This window comes from Carassius carassius, chromosome 30 (genome assembly GCF_963082965.1).
Source record: "Carassius carassius chromosome 30, fCarCar2.1, whole genome shotgun sequence".
NCBI classification, from domain to species: domain Eukaryota; kingdom Metazoa; phylum Chordata; class Actinopteri; order Cypriniformes; family Cyprinidae; genus Carassius; species Carassius carassius.
Genome location: NC_081784.1, coordinates 28072863 through 28088614, shown reverse-complemented (window position 1 = coordinate 28088614; position 15752 = coordinate 28072863). Strand labels below are relative to the sequence as shown.

The 15752-nt window shown below is 39.2% G+C and overlaps 1 protein-coding gene across 1 annotated transcript in view; it reads right to left on the bottom strand.

Annotated features, from left to right (window-relative positions):
• Nucleotides 1-15752, bottom strand: part of LOC132111214 (orexin receptor type 2-like) — a 64673-nt gene that overhangs the window by 28115 nt on the left and 20806 nt on the right. Inside the window, exons 3-5 of the mRNA XM_059518370.1 lie at nucleotides 7461-7704; nucleotides 1796-1911; nucleotides 1252-1472 (exon numbers count right to left, since the gene is read on the bottom strand). Coding sequence (XP_059374353.1) covers nucleotides 1252-1472; nucleotides 1796-1911; nucleotides 7461-7704 — 581 coding nt within the window. The remainder of the gene's footprint in view (nucleotides 1-1251; nucleotides 1473-1795; nucleotides 1912-7460; nucleotides 7705-15752) is intronic.

Below are 15752 nucleotides of genomic sequence, written 5' to 3'. Positions count from 1 at the left end.
GCATTGCTGGAAAGAGTTACTGTGAATAACCTCTGCCAACAAATTCAACTACTTGCACTTAGAGTAAATAGACACATAATAAGAATGCTGTCGCCTCTGGCTTGCTTAGTTGGGGACACTTAACTTCCGTCTTGATTGCACAGATACTATTTAAACTGAGCTGAGCTGGATGATGACAGTACTGAATTCAATGATGAACTACCTTTTTGCTATTTTCCTATTTAATGCTGATTATTTGCTTTGTCACAATCTGTAATGTTAAAAGTGCTATATAAATAAAGGTGACTTGACACTCCATTATTAGAGCTGCTGTACAGCAGAACTGATTTCTGCTTGCATAATTGTTTTGAAAAAAAATTATTTATGTTATTTATATATTATATTACTGCAATATTATTATTTCATATCTTTGAAACAATCTGTACTCTATAAAGCGCTATATCGATAAAAGTGACGTCATTTGACTTGATCGGAAACATGCCATATAGATTAAGGTACAGTACAATTTATGGCTTACTAACTATATATATATATATATATATATATATATATATATATATATATATATATATATATATATATATATATTAATAGAGTGCAATAACATTTAGTTAAGAGTAATATGTATATAAGTACATATAAAAGGGTTATATTTATAATTACTATCCCCCATTTCTAGTTCACTCTCGCTTTTAAAGATGAAATGTCACAATTGCGTTGCATTGTGGGAAACAGTATCAAATATACTGTTATAATATATATCAAATTTCAGCAAATGTTTTAGGTAATCCTGAAATTCCATGCATTCAGAAAATGCACATACTATTCACAGTATACGTATCCAGACCAGATGGTGGATCAGCACATAGAAAGGACCTCTACTGCCCTGAAAGACAGCCGAGACCAGGACAACTAGAGCCCCAGATACAGATCCCCTGTAAAGACCTTGTCTCAGACGACCACCAGGACAATTGAGTTCCACTCAAAAGGGAACTAATGTGGATCACAGTTCCACAAAACAATCCTCATGAATAGGCATTAGAATTGTGTCACATCCCAAAACATTAATGGTCCAAAAAATAAGATGTGTTGTCTATATGAGAAATTTCCTATTTTTGTTTGCTTTTGCTTTTATTATAAAGCCATGTTCTTGACATATGTTTTGAGACACAGGGACTGAGGAGGAGGTGTAAGTATAATTGTATTATAATAAGCACATGCACTACCTCTGCCAAGTATCAGAGTGCATACCTCTTCATGATGTTGAGAACACTGATGGGCAGGTAACAGAGTGCAAACACGAACAGCACCACCATCAGCATGCGTGCTGTCTTCCGTCGGGCTTTCACCTGTTTGATCTCTGCTGAGACAGTGCTGGTTCTCACTTTCACTGACTCTCCTGAACCTACAGCATGGGCGGAACACTGCAGCGACTTCCATTTCCTTTGAAGCACTGATGAGGTTCCAGGAATCTGCTCAGGGATAAAGCACTGTGTGCTATGGATCATGATCAGCAAATCACACCCGTTAAACTGTGTTCATATAGCCACATTTTAAACAATGAATACATAAGTAAAGACTTCAGATTTGTGCAGTTGGTGGTAACTATAACCATACTTAGCACTACCAAATCCAAAACCTAGTCAGCTAAGTTCCATCTTGATTATAACGATACCTTAATATGCAGCTGTGCATATAGGCAGGAGACAGATAGACAGATCATTATGTGTTGGAACAGAACAAGAAAAGAAAAGTCATTTATAAATGCAGTTGGGTGTCAAGATCACTTACATACCTGTTGACACCAGAGTTTATGACAGATTTGAATGTATGCCAGGACCATCAAACATAAGGGAGCAAAATAAGTGATAATAAAGAAGCAGGTGTGGTAGACTTTAGGGTAGATTTCATCTGCAAAAGAGAGAATCAAACAACATCAGTCAAATGCACATGGCATTCTGTAACTAAAAGCAGAAAAGAGTTTTTAAGAAAGGTCAATGTAGCTTTTAGGCATGATGGAAATTTAAGAATATATATTGCTAATCGCTTAGCAGAGACTTCCCCCTTCATGAACCTTCTATGAACTGAATGTACTGTATCAGGCTTGGATATTATTTAACCTTTTAAAATCGATATCAATGTTTTTAGTCATTTCTATATTATGTTCAATAAAATGATATTAAATCTAATTACATCCATTGCTCAAAATTGTGAAAAGGCACACTTATTTCACAGCGTAAGCATTCATGCTGGGTTTTATGTGTATGAACCATTTGAATGCAATTCAGAGTAGAAGAGAAAAAGATAAGCTCATCCTCTGGACTTTTGAGCTTAAAATATTATTAAAATAGTTCCTATATATTCCAAGACTTCTGAAACCATATATAAATAAAGAACAGATTTAAAATCCTCTCTTCTTAATGATAAACTAATTTGTGAACAATTTCAATTAGATCAGTTTTGTGAATCGGATCAGTTAATTTAAGATCAGATCATTTTATTGAGAGCAGGGACAAGCATTCACAAATTTTCAGAAAACCTAGAGAAACCACTTCATTGTAACTCCATGGGAAAAAAGAGTTTGGTAGTGTTGAATATGTGTTGGGAAATGAACAAATGATGAATATTTTATACACTAGATTTTTTTTATTTTCTTTTACATTTTTTTTTCTTCAAATCTTAACTTGAAATTATTTTGGCAGATCACAAATCCTAAGCTTGATGTCAGCTAATGCTTTAGCACTATTAATAAAAATATATATTTATTATGTGTGTGTGTGTGTGTGTGTGTGTGTGACCCTGGACCACAAAACCAGTCTTGAGTATTTCTTTTTGAAAAAGTATTACGTTTTTTTTAAATTGAGATTTATATATTATCTGAAAGCTGAATATATAAGCTTTCCATTGATTGATTTATTAAGATCAGACAATATTTGGCCAAGATACAACTATTTGAAAATTTGGAATTTGAGGGTTAAAAAAAATTGCCTTTGAAGTTTTCCAAATGAATTCTTAGCAATGCATATTACTAATCAAAAATACGGTAGAAAATTTACAAAATAATGTAAGATTAATATTATATTAACTAATATTAATATTGTATTATATTAATATATCTTAAATTATAACAATTATTATTTATAATTAATATCCTAATAATTTTTGGCATTAAAGACAAATCGATAATTTTGACCATACAATGTTTTTTTGGCTATTGATAAAAATATACCCCAGACTTAATACTGGTTTCGTCCTCCAGGGTCACATACACACAGACACACAGACACACACACACACACACACACACACATATATATATACAATCAGCATTAGAATTAAGGACATGCTAATTTGGCGGCGTTGGGGGTGGGGGGTTATTGGGGTGGAGGTATTGGCTTTTGAGCAATGTCAGCTAGATGTTATTTTCGGAACTTAATTTCTCATTACTAGGAAAAGCAGCAAATGAGAACATGTCATAACAAACAGTAATGTTGACAGAAATTAAATGTGTTTTGAATCATCTATCCATTATCACAGAGAGACCTGTTAGAGACTTGATTATCTCTCAAAATGGTTTTTGAATGTAAAAATAAACAATCATGTCCTGTGTGTGCTGTATATGCAGTAAACAAGCACTTGGCAGTCTTATTGTCAATGTGGGTCTATGAAATTACTCTTCCAACTTCATCAAATTCATCCAGATTTCTTCAAAAGCATCTCATGCTGTTTAGATTGACAGCCCAGGTTTGTAATATTTAGTAGAGCTGGGTTTTATCACAGTAATTGTGCTGCAACCCCAGGGAGAACGTTATAAAGTGGTATTCTAGCAGGCAATGACAACGAGACCATTAGCAAATCTGGTTGAATTTATTGCGATAGACATCTGCTCTGAGCACCGTGATTTTTTCAAACACCTGTGGCTAGATCCAAGCCTGTGACCTGTAGTGGCAGCACGAAATCACAAAGGGCCAAAATTGCATTGGTTGTCATACTTTTAGCTTCATGACATATTTGATTCATTACAGCCTACAGAGAGCAGTTCAGAAATAGTGACAGAGCATCAAAGTCTTTGGAGAGCCAGAGAATTATTGAGAAGACTCTTTTAAGAGATTTTTAATGTTGACAGCTCCCAAAAGAGTGGAGATTTCTGAGATCCACTTTTTATTTCACTTTAATCTTATATTTATAGTGCTAAGGCATATACAATGAGGTGAAATCAAAGATGGCATCTTGGATTGGGCAAACATGTTTAGTTCAAAATGGTTTATGCAAAGACTTTAGCTAATAATTGAAATAATACATTTATTTATTGTGTTTAATGTTATATATAATATGAACTTCCCTGCACTTTGATGTTCAAAAACATCAAAAACTTTAGTCTGCATGTTTTAATATCAAATTTCAAGAATGCGATATTAAGATAAAAATAAAAGTCTTTCCAAGTCTACTTTATTATGTATTTCATATAGGGGAAGTCGGGGACAAGCTTAACTCTTTTATTCTATTCTCATTGAAATATTCTTATTTATTAATCAGAATTTTAACCTCATTTGCTTTGTTGTTCTAACAGAAATTGTAACCTTGCAATGAAGTCCTTGACTTGGTGTTACGAAATTCTACTTGAAGGATATTGCAAAAGGTGATTTAAGGTTATCTACTTGTCCAGCAAATTGTCTGCCTCAATGGAGATTACTGTTTGGCCCAATAATCGTCTCATGGGCCCTCATCTTCTCTTCATATAGCCTGCTGTCATTGTGGCATAACTGACTCATTGGGGGCCATTGTGAGAACTCATCAGGGGGGACAGCCCACGTTTCTCATCAGGGAGCCGCTCTATGCCTTTGATGTCTTTTCATCTTTCATGGTGTCTTTTTGTTCATCAAGGCAATGATCAGAGCAAACAGATTTAATCTTTTTAAGGGAATATGCTGCACAGAACTATAAATGTTTGAATCCATAAAAGAGTTTGATTCATTTTTACTCTAGCAACATGCAGTTCAAGATGGTACTGCAACTGGGAGAACTAGGAAACAAAAGTGCCTTTGGGCTTCATTGACTTGGAAGTGCTGCTTCTGACAAATTTCACAGTTTATAAAACTGAAAGGAGAATTTACCAACCAAAAAAAAAAAAAAATGCATAAACAACTGCCGTTATGAGAGGTTCATTATTCATAACAGTATGTTGATAAGAAGTGACTAATTCTAAAACATAAAAGAGGACATTATGGTTTTACTGCCATTTGTACAATTTATATGAAAACACAGTACAGTATAACTAATATTGTGTATATAATTTAATTTCACCATAAACAAAATATAAATTAGCTATTATATATATGAATGTAGAGTTTTCCAGATAAAAGTAAAACATTTTATTAGATAGTTTAATTTAGCTGACTCTGATTAAAGACTTAAAGTTTATTCTGAAGTCTTTTTAAAATATGCATAATATTTTGTGGTATGTAACAACATAAAAAAGAAAGAAAACACAATAATTTCTGCAGTCAGTAAATCAGACCAGTACATGTTCTGCTACGGTGTCAATCAATAATATTACTTAAACCATAGCTGGACTGGCCATTGGGCATACCGGGCATTTGCCCGGTGGGCCGACGTGCTTTTTGGGCAGATATATCATACTCTCATACACTTTTTTTTTTAAACGGCCCATAAAATTTGTACATCGGCGGCCCATTCGTTTTGTTTTGTTTTGCTTAATTGGCGGCGCTGGGTTTGTGCCGGTGTAATGCATTGGTCAAAGTCAGTGTTAGTTTTTTTTTCTGACAGACCAGCCCATGAAACGCGTAGATCAGCGGCCCATTGGCTCTTTTCTTGATTGACACTGGGCTGGCCCAATCACAACTTTAAACGAGTGAGCGAGCGGCAGCAGTGTCATCTGTAAAAAAAGATGGAGAAGAAACGCAAGGAATGTGCAGATAAATCGCGTGAAAAAATAGAACCAGGCCCTTAAAGCAGACACTGTAAACTGTGTCAAAATATATGTTTTCTGACCTTCATCAGCTCCTGTGGCAGATGATGATATTGAGGACGGAGGATCAGGAGAGAGATGAGAAAGTGTAGAGCCTGCGGTAAGCATAACTACTTTCAAAACACTTAGGCCATGTCATGAGTGTAGATTATTACCACATCTGCATAGTTGACGATTACCGCAATTCACTAGAAATTTAATAAGAGGCGTTTGTAAACCATGTTTTCCGCCAAAATAAAAGCTTGATGCAGTGTCAAAATAAAAGATCATGTGCTTATCTCTTTCAAGTATAGAAATTGGTACAACTAATTAAGAAAGTTTCCTTTATTTTTTGTGCATTTGTTTTACAAAATATGGCTATTACTGTCATTGGATTAATATTATAACTATTATTATGTATAGGTGTAATGTAAATAGACACTGTAACTAAAAGAGGTTTGAATTTTTCTTTGTTTAATTTGCACACTGAATATGGGTTGGAGCTTTTAATTTTGAACTCTCAAAGTGCACCAGATTAATGAATTTAACATTAAAATGCACAAAATTTTCTCACGGGGGGGCATGCCCCCGAACCCCCCTAGAAGGACCGAGGACACACCACCATAGTTTTAACAAAAATCCTATAAGAAACACTGGTATTCCTATGTCAGAGCCGCTTATAGCTTGTTTTAGGATTCACCGCTGTGGAGTTTAGTTCAACTGTATTAATACATATAAAATTTGGATTTCATCTGTTAACTCTCAATCGTTCCTATACTCACTCATTACATGGCATTAGTGGTTTTAATGTATAGGAGTTGGTATGCATATAATTAAGGGCGTGCAAAGATGCGTGGTGTTTATGAACATATAGTGGGCCGGTCTGGGCAAAAATGCCCGGGCCGATTTTTTGTCCCAGTCCAGCCCTGACTTAAACAGTACTGTTTCTTTTATTTTCCTTTGTCGCCCTCTTTGGCTAGTGTTATTTGCTTTTAGTCAAATTGCACAAAACATGTTTTAACCAGAAATCACACATTTTTATTAGACCAATATAAAAATGTGTTTTAAATAAATGAAACGATTGCTTAGCTATTATATTTATATATGTATTTATTTATCTTTACAGTGTATTCAGTTTGCATAGATTAAAATAGTTTTCACATTTAAGACTTAATCTCATAATGTTAAGATTTATTCTTATAAAATATTATTATTCTCCAAAAATTTGGTAAAATTCTCAAAACATTAAGAGTTTAGACATGTTGTTTTACAACTTTTTTTCTTAAAATCTTTGATTAAGTGTATTATAACTGAACACTGCTGTGGAGAGAAGACCATTTCGGTTACAAACTGTACAGGTTGCCGTCAATAAGTGCTTGAACCTTATTATCTCTCTACACTCACACTGCAAATATAAATGGCCTGTCTAAAATGGTATATAGCCCCACTGTGCCTTGATAGGAGAGTTTTCAGCAGTAAAAGGATTTCTTACCTGCCCACTGTTCATCACACACGGTGAACAGACTGGTTTTGTTGGTGAGCTCTGGGAGCAGACTGCTGCATTCCATGACTATGGCTTGTGGAATCATGATCACGCAGGAAATGAGCCAGATCAGAACAATACTCTTGCGGGCTCTTTTGGCAGTACTCTTGAATTTCAGGGGGTGGCAGATAGCATACCAGCGATCTTGGGCTATGCAGCTCAGTGTCAGAACTGATACAGACACAGAGATTGTCTGAAAGACAACAGAGGATAGAATCTCAGAACCCACAGTGTGGAACAGACAAAGAATGTACATTCTTAATATATGAAGTTATAAATGTAAATGAGAGAGATTTAGAAATACTTAAGCATCCAAACTTGATGATCCAACCCAGATTCTTATTATTTTTTTAACTTAAGAAAAAAGTTAAGATTGTTTTGTATTCCCAAAAATACTTTCTTAAGAATGTTCATTACTGATTTGTTAAGACAAAATTTAAGATTAATTCAATTTTTTGAAAATAATCTTACAAATCATTGTAAATAACTTCTTGATGCTAAATATTAAAATTACTTTAATTATGTTATTTCAAATTAATTGTTATATTTAAGCATTACAACAACACTGTAATGTAGCCAATTGAGGAAGGCTTGAAGAATCCTCTGCCTGTTTTGATTTCAGCAAATCAGTTTGAGTGAATGCAAACAACATGATTATTGATGAAACATCCAGCAAGCCAAGAAAACATGCAGTCTAACTGAGGGATTATGTCTTTCACTTCCAGTGTATTCTTAAACTTGAATCTCATTATTGAAGCACAAACTCAAGCCGCAGTTCTCTTTAAGCTTTAAAGCTGTCCTCTTTAATTAAAAATATGCATTTTCATTCATTCATAGGCTATGGCTGCAATAACATTTTCAAATTGATAAAATAATAATAATAATAACAATAATAATAATAATAATAATAATAAATAAAAAAATAAAATAAAAAAATAAAATGCTTTACTGACTGACAATTCAGATTTTAAGTTGGTCATTGTCGATCTTACGTCAATGACAGATGAATTAGGATCTTGCTTAGGGAGACCAATCTACTTCGAGTGTAAACTAAACAAGCCAATGCACACTTGCATGCGATTATCAAGCATACCAGCTTTTCACTTCAGGGCCGAGCTACAGCATCATTCTGCTCCTAGCAAACTGCCTTGTGTGTGACGCGTTCAGTGCACTCAAGGGTTTGTTTGCGCTGCTGATCTCTGGGGCGGTGGCAAGGCCTGAATCGGATCCGGAGATGTAGGCTATGCTTACCCAGGCTGCTGAGAGGGCACGACTCGAGTGGAAATCTCCACCCCGGCCTGACCCCCTGGGTCATGTGATGTCTACACTTGTGGACCAGGAGCAACACCTCTGGCTGTGTCTGGTCAATATAAGGGACCCTGACAAAGTTCGGCTCCTGAGTGCCAGACCGGCCTCTTAGGTGATGCAGTCGAGAGCCTGGCCCAGCAGCTCTCAGCTGCACAGAAGCAGACTGAGGCGGTATGTCACACCCAGCCAGGCGGGCAGCTGCTGCCTACAGCTGTATGCCGGCCGCAGCACCCCAGCCTGCTCGTGTACGCGGGCAGCCCCCCGCTCTCTTGCTGCATCCACAGCAGCCTCCAGCAAGCAGCGCCTTGGAGCTGGGCGTAGGCCGGCCGCTCCACCTGTCCTGGGCCCCATAATACCTGGCAGTAAGTAGAAGAGCAAGAGGCCCCCTGAGGGCGACCCAGAGAGGGAGGAAGCTGCTCTTGGGGGATGGTGAAGGCACCTCTCACTCCCCAAGCAGGGGGCCAGTGTATAATCTGGAAAGTCAACTCAAGAGTTCAAGTTTTAATTCAAAGTTGGTTGAACCTCCTTATTGAAAGGGGCCCCTGATCTCTGTCAATCTCAGCGCAAACATGGAAGAGTAAACACAGAGACAGCGCTGGGAGCAGTTATTTATCATCAGATAGTATAAATCATTGGAAAATGAATAGAAATTATGATTCTGTCTGTAGAAATGTGAAGTAAACATGAGTAAACATATCTATTTGTCTCCATGTATATGCATCTTTGGACTATAAACCCTTATTGACGCTGTTAATTAAGGTAAGTGGTTTAAATATTTATCTGTATTTATGTTATCTGCGGAAGATGTAGGACCAAGAAATGTATGTCCAATCAAAATGCTCGGTCAGAGCATTTTGAATGACTTTCCTACCTGCCTGTCAATGTATGTACTGACTGGATATTTCATCAGCACATTCACGCATGCTGTGCAGACAGAGCTAGAATGGCAGACAAACATCAACAACCCGGTAGTTGCTCCCAAGATGTGGAATGCTCTTCCTCTGAAACTGAGATCTCTAGACTCTGTGGACATTTTTAAAAAGCAGCTGAAAACTCACTTGTTTAAACTTGCATTTGTCTATTCTGTTCTTTTACTTGTCATGTCTATTTGTAACTTTTATTGGTTTTTTATTTATTTTGATGTAAAACACATTGTAACACTTGCTCTTGAAAGGTGCTATAGGAATAAACATTACTTAATTCCTGGTATTGTAGAATTAATTTTCTGGCTGGTAATGTAACATGATGTAGCTCAGTGGTTTCCAATTCCAGTCCTCGTACACATATTTTGCATGTCTTGTGTCCTGATGTAGCCTACTGTAGTAATGTTATCTCTGGTATTCTGGTCTGTGAGCATAAATGCTTTCAGGGGGTATGGCTTTGGACAGCGATTGCAGGGAGGGTGGGATATTTGCTTTCAGTGCTATAAGGCTAATGTTAGCATTTTCTGAGATCTCATACTGTACTTTTAAAGTTGGACATCAGTAAATTAATTTCTTAACACTAAAGTGCAGTCTGTAAATTTTACTTTTGATCTTCAGTGAATCCATCCAAAATTATATTAACTCACATAGTTATATAAATTTTAAGTAATAATTCAGTAAAGAGATAACCTTTTTATCTATATCTATTATATATATTATTGGTTCTCAAAAAAATAACCAAACAGGAACATCTCGGTTACATACTGTAACCCTCATTCCCTGAAAGAGGGAATGGAGATGTCACGTCGGATGACCGACAAATTGGGGTTTCGCTTACAGAGTGCAATCCACTTAGAGTGTAAATTAAATGAGCCAATGCACATTGGCATGCGATTATTTCGTCCAGCTACCGCTGATCACAGAGTGAATATAAGGTAGGTAGCAAGCGCAGTACATATTCAACGCTCAGTGGTGGTACAGAAGCTGTGGTGACTGGATGTGACGTCTCTGTTCACTCCTTCGGGGAACAAGGGTTACAATACATAATGGAGATGTTCTCTTTCAGTCGGTAGCTCTTGATGTCATGAAGATGACTGATGAAATGGGATCCCTACCAAAGTGCCACAGGTACTGCACCTTCCAGTGTCATGTGGAAGCCTCTTTTTGGTGTAGGCCACTGCTGCTATTGCATTACCCACTCAGAAAGACTGACCCCCCCCCCCCCCCCCACCATCCTTCCCGAAGGAGGTTTTGGAAGCACTTAAACATATGACCAACCGTTTAGGTGCATATGAAAGATTAGAGGTGATTGTAATTGTCTTGGAAAATAGCAGGAAGTCTCCCTGGGAAACACAGGCTAGGAGGTTATACCGTGGACTTTTTATACATATGGGATCCACTTAGGTCTCTGCACATAGAACCCAGCCCGCTTCAGGTTCTCACAGATTAATTGAGTGAGGACCTGGTGCTGGAAGCTACACCACGTTTAGCATCTGAGGGGATGAAGGAGCTCGACAGAGGATATGATATGGACACTCTGGAGTGGTTTTAGCAAGCCAACCAGAAGCCTGGGCCTCTTGGTCCTTCTACCTGTTTGAGGTGAAAACACAGGAGAATACCGGCTCCACACAAAAAGCTATAGAATCTAGCAAACATATTGGGCGTTGCCCAGCCCGCAGCTCTACAAATATCTGTCAGTGAGGTGCCACAAGCCAGCACCCAGGAGGATGCAACCCTTCTAGTTCTGTGAGCTAGGAATGAATCATTGACTGAAAATGATTCATGATTCATTCCTCTTGATGGTTTTCATTTAGAGAAACTTCAGCTGAACTGTCTGCAAAGGCTCAAATAGGCCCTGCTGTAGTGCTCTGAGCAATATAAGCAAGTCCCAAGAGGGTATAGAGGAGGTCCATGTTGGATTTAGCCACTAGGATTTGGTCAACTAGAACCTCCGCGTCACATCCAGGGGCCAGACATGATGTTTCCGGAGGTCTGGACATGGGTTACACAGGGTGCCCCATTTCTGAGTCAGTAGATCCTTCCTCAGAGGAATCTGCCAGGGAGGGGCTGTCGAGAAAAGAATTAGTTCCGGGAACAAAGTCTGAGTGGGCCAGTAAGGCGCCATGAGCAGGACCTGCTCCTTGTCCTCCTTGATCTTGCACAGTGTCAGTGATCAGTGATCAGTGTCCATGACCCAGTAATCTCATCATGCACCTCCAGAAAGAAAGGCACCAGAGTGTGGTCCTGAGAACCAGCGTGAGCCACACAGAGTTAGGGACGTGGTATAGGTCTCCGCTCGTGCCAGATGCTCTCGGCACCCCGGGAAAGCCATTATTCCCGTATCTGAATACAGCACAGCTGGTTACCCAGAGGGTTGCAGTGCTGCCATATAATCCTCTCCAGAAAGGTCTGGCTCACCTACAGATGCAGTGATCGGCATCCAATCATTGTGGGGAGCACCAAAAAATACAAGTATTACCACATGAGAGGGTCCAGCCTGTTCTCTTGGCAGCCCCACTGGCTGTGAATTGCCGGAGGAAGGAGGAGCTCTCGGAGGTTGGTTTCCTCTGATAATTATTCACCATCAGACCACTGTAGCTTTTCGCCAGGGGGAACCCTAGATCTAGGCAGAGGCACGAGTACCCCACACCTTTGTAAGAAACAGAGCCTGGTTCGCAACCCCAAGACTGTCATTTTCCCACAATGGGAGCATGACTCGTCCATGAAAGCAAAAGCGTTCTTAATGCCCAGACAGCGATGACAGCATGACCATCACTCGGCACCAGTTAACGACCGCATCCAGAAAATCATGGATGGAAGGGCATCTTTGAAAAAACACTCGCTGTGGCAAGTGTGCAGCAGTGGACCGTGCTTAATTTGAATACAAGAACACTGTTTAAAATTGAGTAAAAAAGCGTGAGATTTCAAAAAATATATATGAATAGAGCATAATATATAGGCTACAAAAAGTTTTAATGTGGACGCAGAGGAACACAACTGGGTTTGCCTGATATAAAGAGATGTATTCCCCAAAACAGAGCTTCCCACCTGCGCAATACGGAAATATCTGTTAAGTGTTACTTATCGATTTCCACTTCAATATTCTATTCTCAGAACATTGTAATTCACCAAGAGTTTATTTACACCAGAGAGAGAGAGAGAGAGGCTGTGCACATACTGTATGAATTACCACTGTTTTGCCTAATTTCTCCACTAACAGTAGGGATGGGTAAAACTGTTCCCCTTCGAGGGAACATCGAACTGCGTCGAACGACACTTTGGGGGAGGCCCCTCAGCGTAGCACCTCTGAAGTATGAATGAAACTGAGCCAATCTTGATTGGTATTGCGTCATGACGTAATGTGTGACGGCATATGCGGAAGCTATAAAAAGGACACCGGCACACAACAGAGACAGCTTTCTGTTCTTCAGCAAGCGCTTTCTGTCTTGTTTATCTTATTTGGTGTTGTATTGTCTAACAGTCACAAGCATTATTATGGCGAGTATGTGTGTGCATTGTTTGGGAGTGCAGCATGCGCTCTAGAGGGGGCTGCTTGCGAGGATTGTGAGAGATTGCCAATCCATGTGCTCTCTCGCCTCGCGCGGAAGCCCACCCCGTGGCTTCTTCCGCACGAGTGGAGAGCTCGGTGTTTGAGCTGTCTGCTTCCGAGGAAGTAGACGTGCTCAACATTGAAGGCGGGGATTTTGGGGATGACTCGCCACCCCTATTCCCCGCATATGAGAAGCTGGTGGAGGTTGTCTCTCGTGCAGTGGCCTGTCTTAATATCATTTGGCCACATGAGAGGCAGGAAACGCTTATTAAAAGCAAGTTGGACGAGCGTTTCCTGCAGCACAGAGAGCAACCTCGTCATCAGGGTTTACCGTTGTTTCCCGATTTACACAACGAGTTGTGTAAATTGTGGAATAAACCACACTTATCTCGCATGTCCAACCCCCCTGTGCTAACTATAATAATATCTTTGGGGGGCGAGAGAACGGTTATGGGATGCTGCCTCGGGTGGAACAGCCGCTTACAAAGCACCTATTTAGCCCCCGAGTCTGCATCATCCCTAAAAAACCCAGTGCTGCCCACTAAGCCGTACTGATATATCTACGTTAGTGGGCAGGGTTTATATGGCTGCGTGTCGGGCTGGTGCTAGTCTGCATATAGTGGTAGTACTGCAAACATACCAGGCCGACCTTCTTAACGATATTGATGAGGGTGAGGGTCCAACTCCGGGAGTTATGGCGGAGTTGAGGAAGGTTCGCCTTCTGGCCTGTTCGGTGACTAGGTAAGTATAATGTCGTCGTCGACAGGTTTCAGGTGGCGCAGAATAATCTGCAGCCTTCAGACAATACCTCCCTCGCCGCTCAAAGCCTAAGAAGCCTGCCCCAACCGGGCAGCTGCAGCCATCCGTCAGCTCCTCCGCCTACAGACAGATGCAAAAAGAGAGCGTCGCTTCTACAGACCCCCCTCAGGCAGCCTGGGGGCATAGACGACGCTCTCAGCCTAAGCCTCAGCCTGGCGACCTGAGGGCTGTCATGCAGGCGAAGAAGGCTTCAACAAAGAGGTCAGGTATATTGAAATAAGCAGTGTGCTATGGTACTTTTAATATGAAACAAAGTCTTAGATTTCAGATTATGTCCATTGTATTGTAGTATTCAATTGACTCAACGCCAATTGATTCAATTGACAATGCCATTGGTTTTCCTCAGTGCTAGCTCTTCGGTGTCAGTTTGGTGTGTCCCTACTCTTAGAACTTAATAGTTACTATTTTAATAATTCAACAACATTTGCATGTTCATGGTTCTCTGATGTTAGTAAATGTCCTTATGACATGCAGTTAAATAGAATAAAGTGGAGGAGTTCAGGTATCTTGGGGTCTTGTTCACGAGTGAGGGAAGGATGGAACGTGAGATTGACAGACGGATCGGTGCAGCTTCTGCAGTAATGCGGTCGCTGTACCGGTCTGTCGTGGTGAAGAAGGAGCTGAGCTATAAGGCAAAGCTCTCGATTTACCGGTCAATCTACGTTCCTACTCTCACCTATGGTCATGAGCTGTGGGTCATGACCGAAAGGACAAGATCCCGGATACAGGCGGCCGAAATGAGCTTTCTCCGTCGGGTGGCTGGGCACTCCCTTAGAGATAGGGTGAGAAGCTCGGTCACTCGGGATGAGCTCAGAGTAGAGCCGTATATATATATATATATATATATATATATATATATATATATATATTTTTTTTTTTTTTTTTTTTTTTTTTTTATGCATTGATTTCTTCACTTTCAAACATTCCAACCCTTGAGCTTTTATTTTGGTGAAATACTGGTGAAATGCTGTAAACTTCTGTCCATAAACGTTTTGTCCAAGAAATGATGCAAGCATGTAAATAAAGTAAACCTAGCACATGCTGTATTGCCAAATGTATGCTCAATTCACAGCACAAGCAGAGATGGAGTCACTGCATTTACTGTGAACCAAGCTGCTCTGAGGCACTGAACAGATCACTTTGCAATTATCGTGCAGCCCCATTTATTTTAATTTTACATTCAGTGTAATTAATTATTAGTTTTTCATCAACTCACGAACCCCCTGCAGTTCCCCCATGATACCTCGTTTGGGAAACCCTGGTCTAAAACATTAACTTGCTAAAATCAGTGGAGCAGTAATCATGCCACCAAATACATAAATGTAAACCCATAAAATTGTTTAGAAAATTTGAAATGATGACCATCGTGGGTGATCATAATGAATGTATGAATGTATTATGCAGTAGCTGAAGGATTCTGGAACGGATTGCTTTGATTTACTGACAAATATATATTTTCAGTTGTGGTGTAAGGTATAATGTAGTTGTGGATTGTTGAAATTCCATTTCTAAAAGACCAGTACCATATTTAAAAAACAATAGGACATTAGATAATATGATCATTGCTTGATTTTCAATGCATGTTTTCTGTGCAAATTGGTCAATTTCCTACAGATATGCTTTTGAAGTGCTTTATACGGC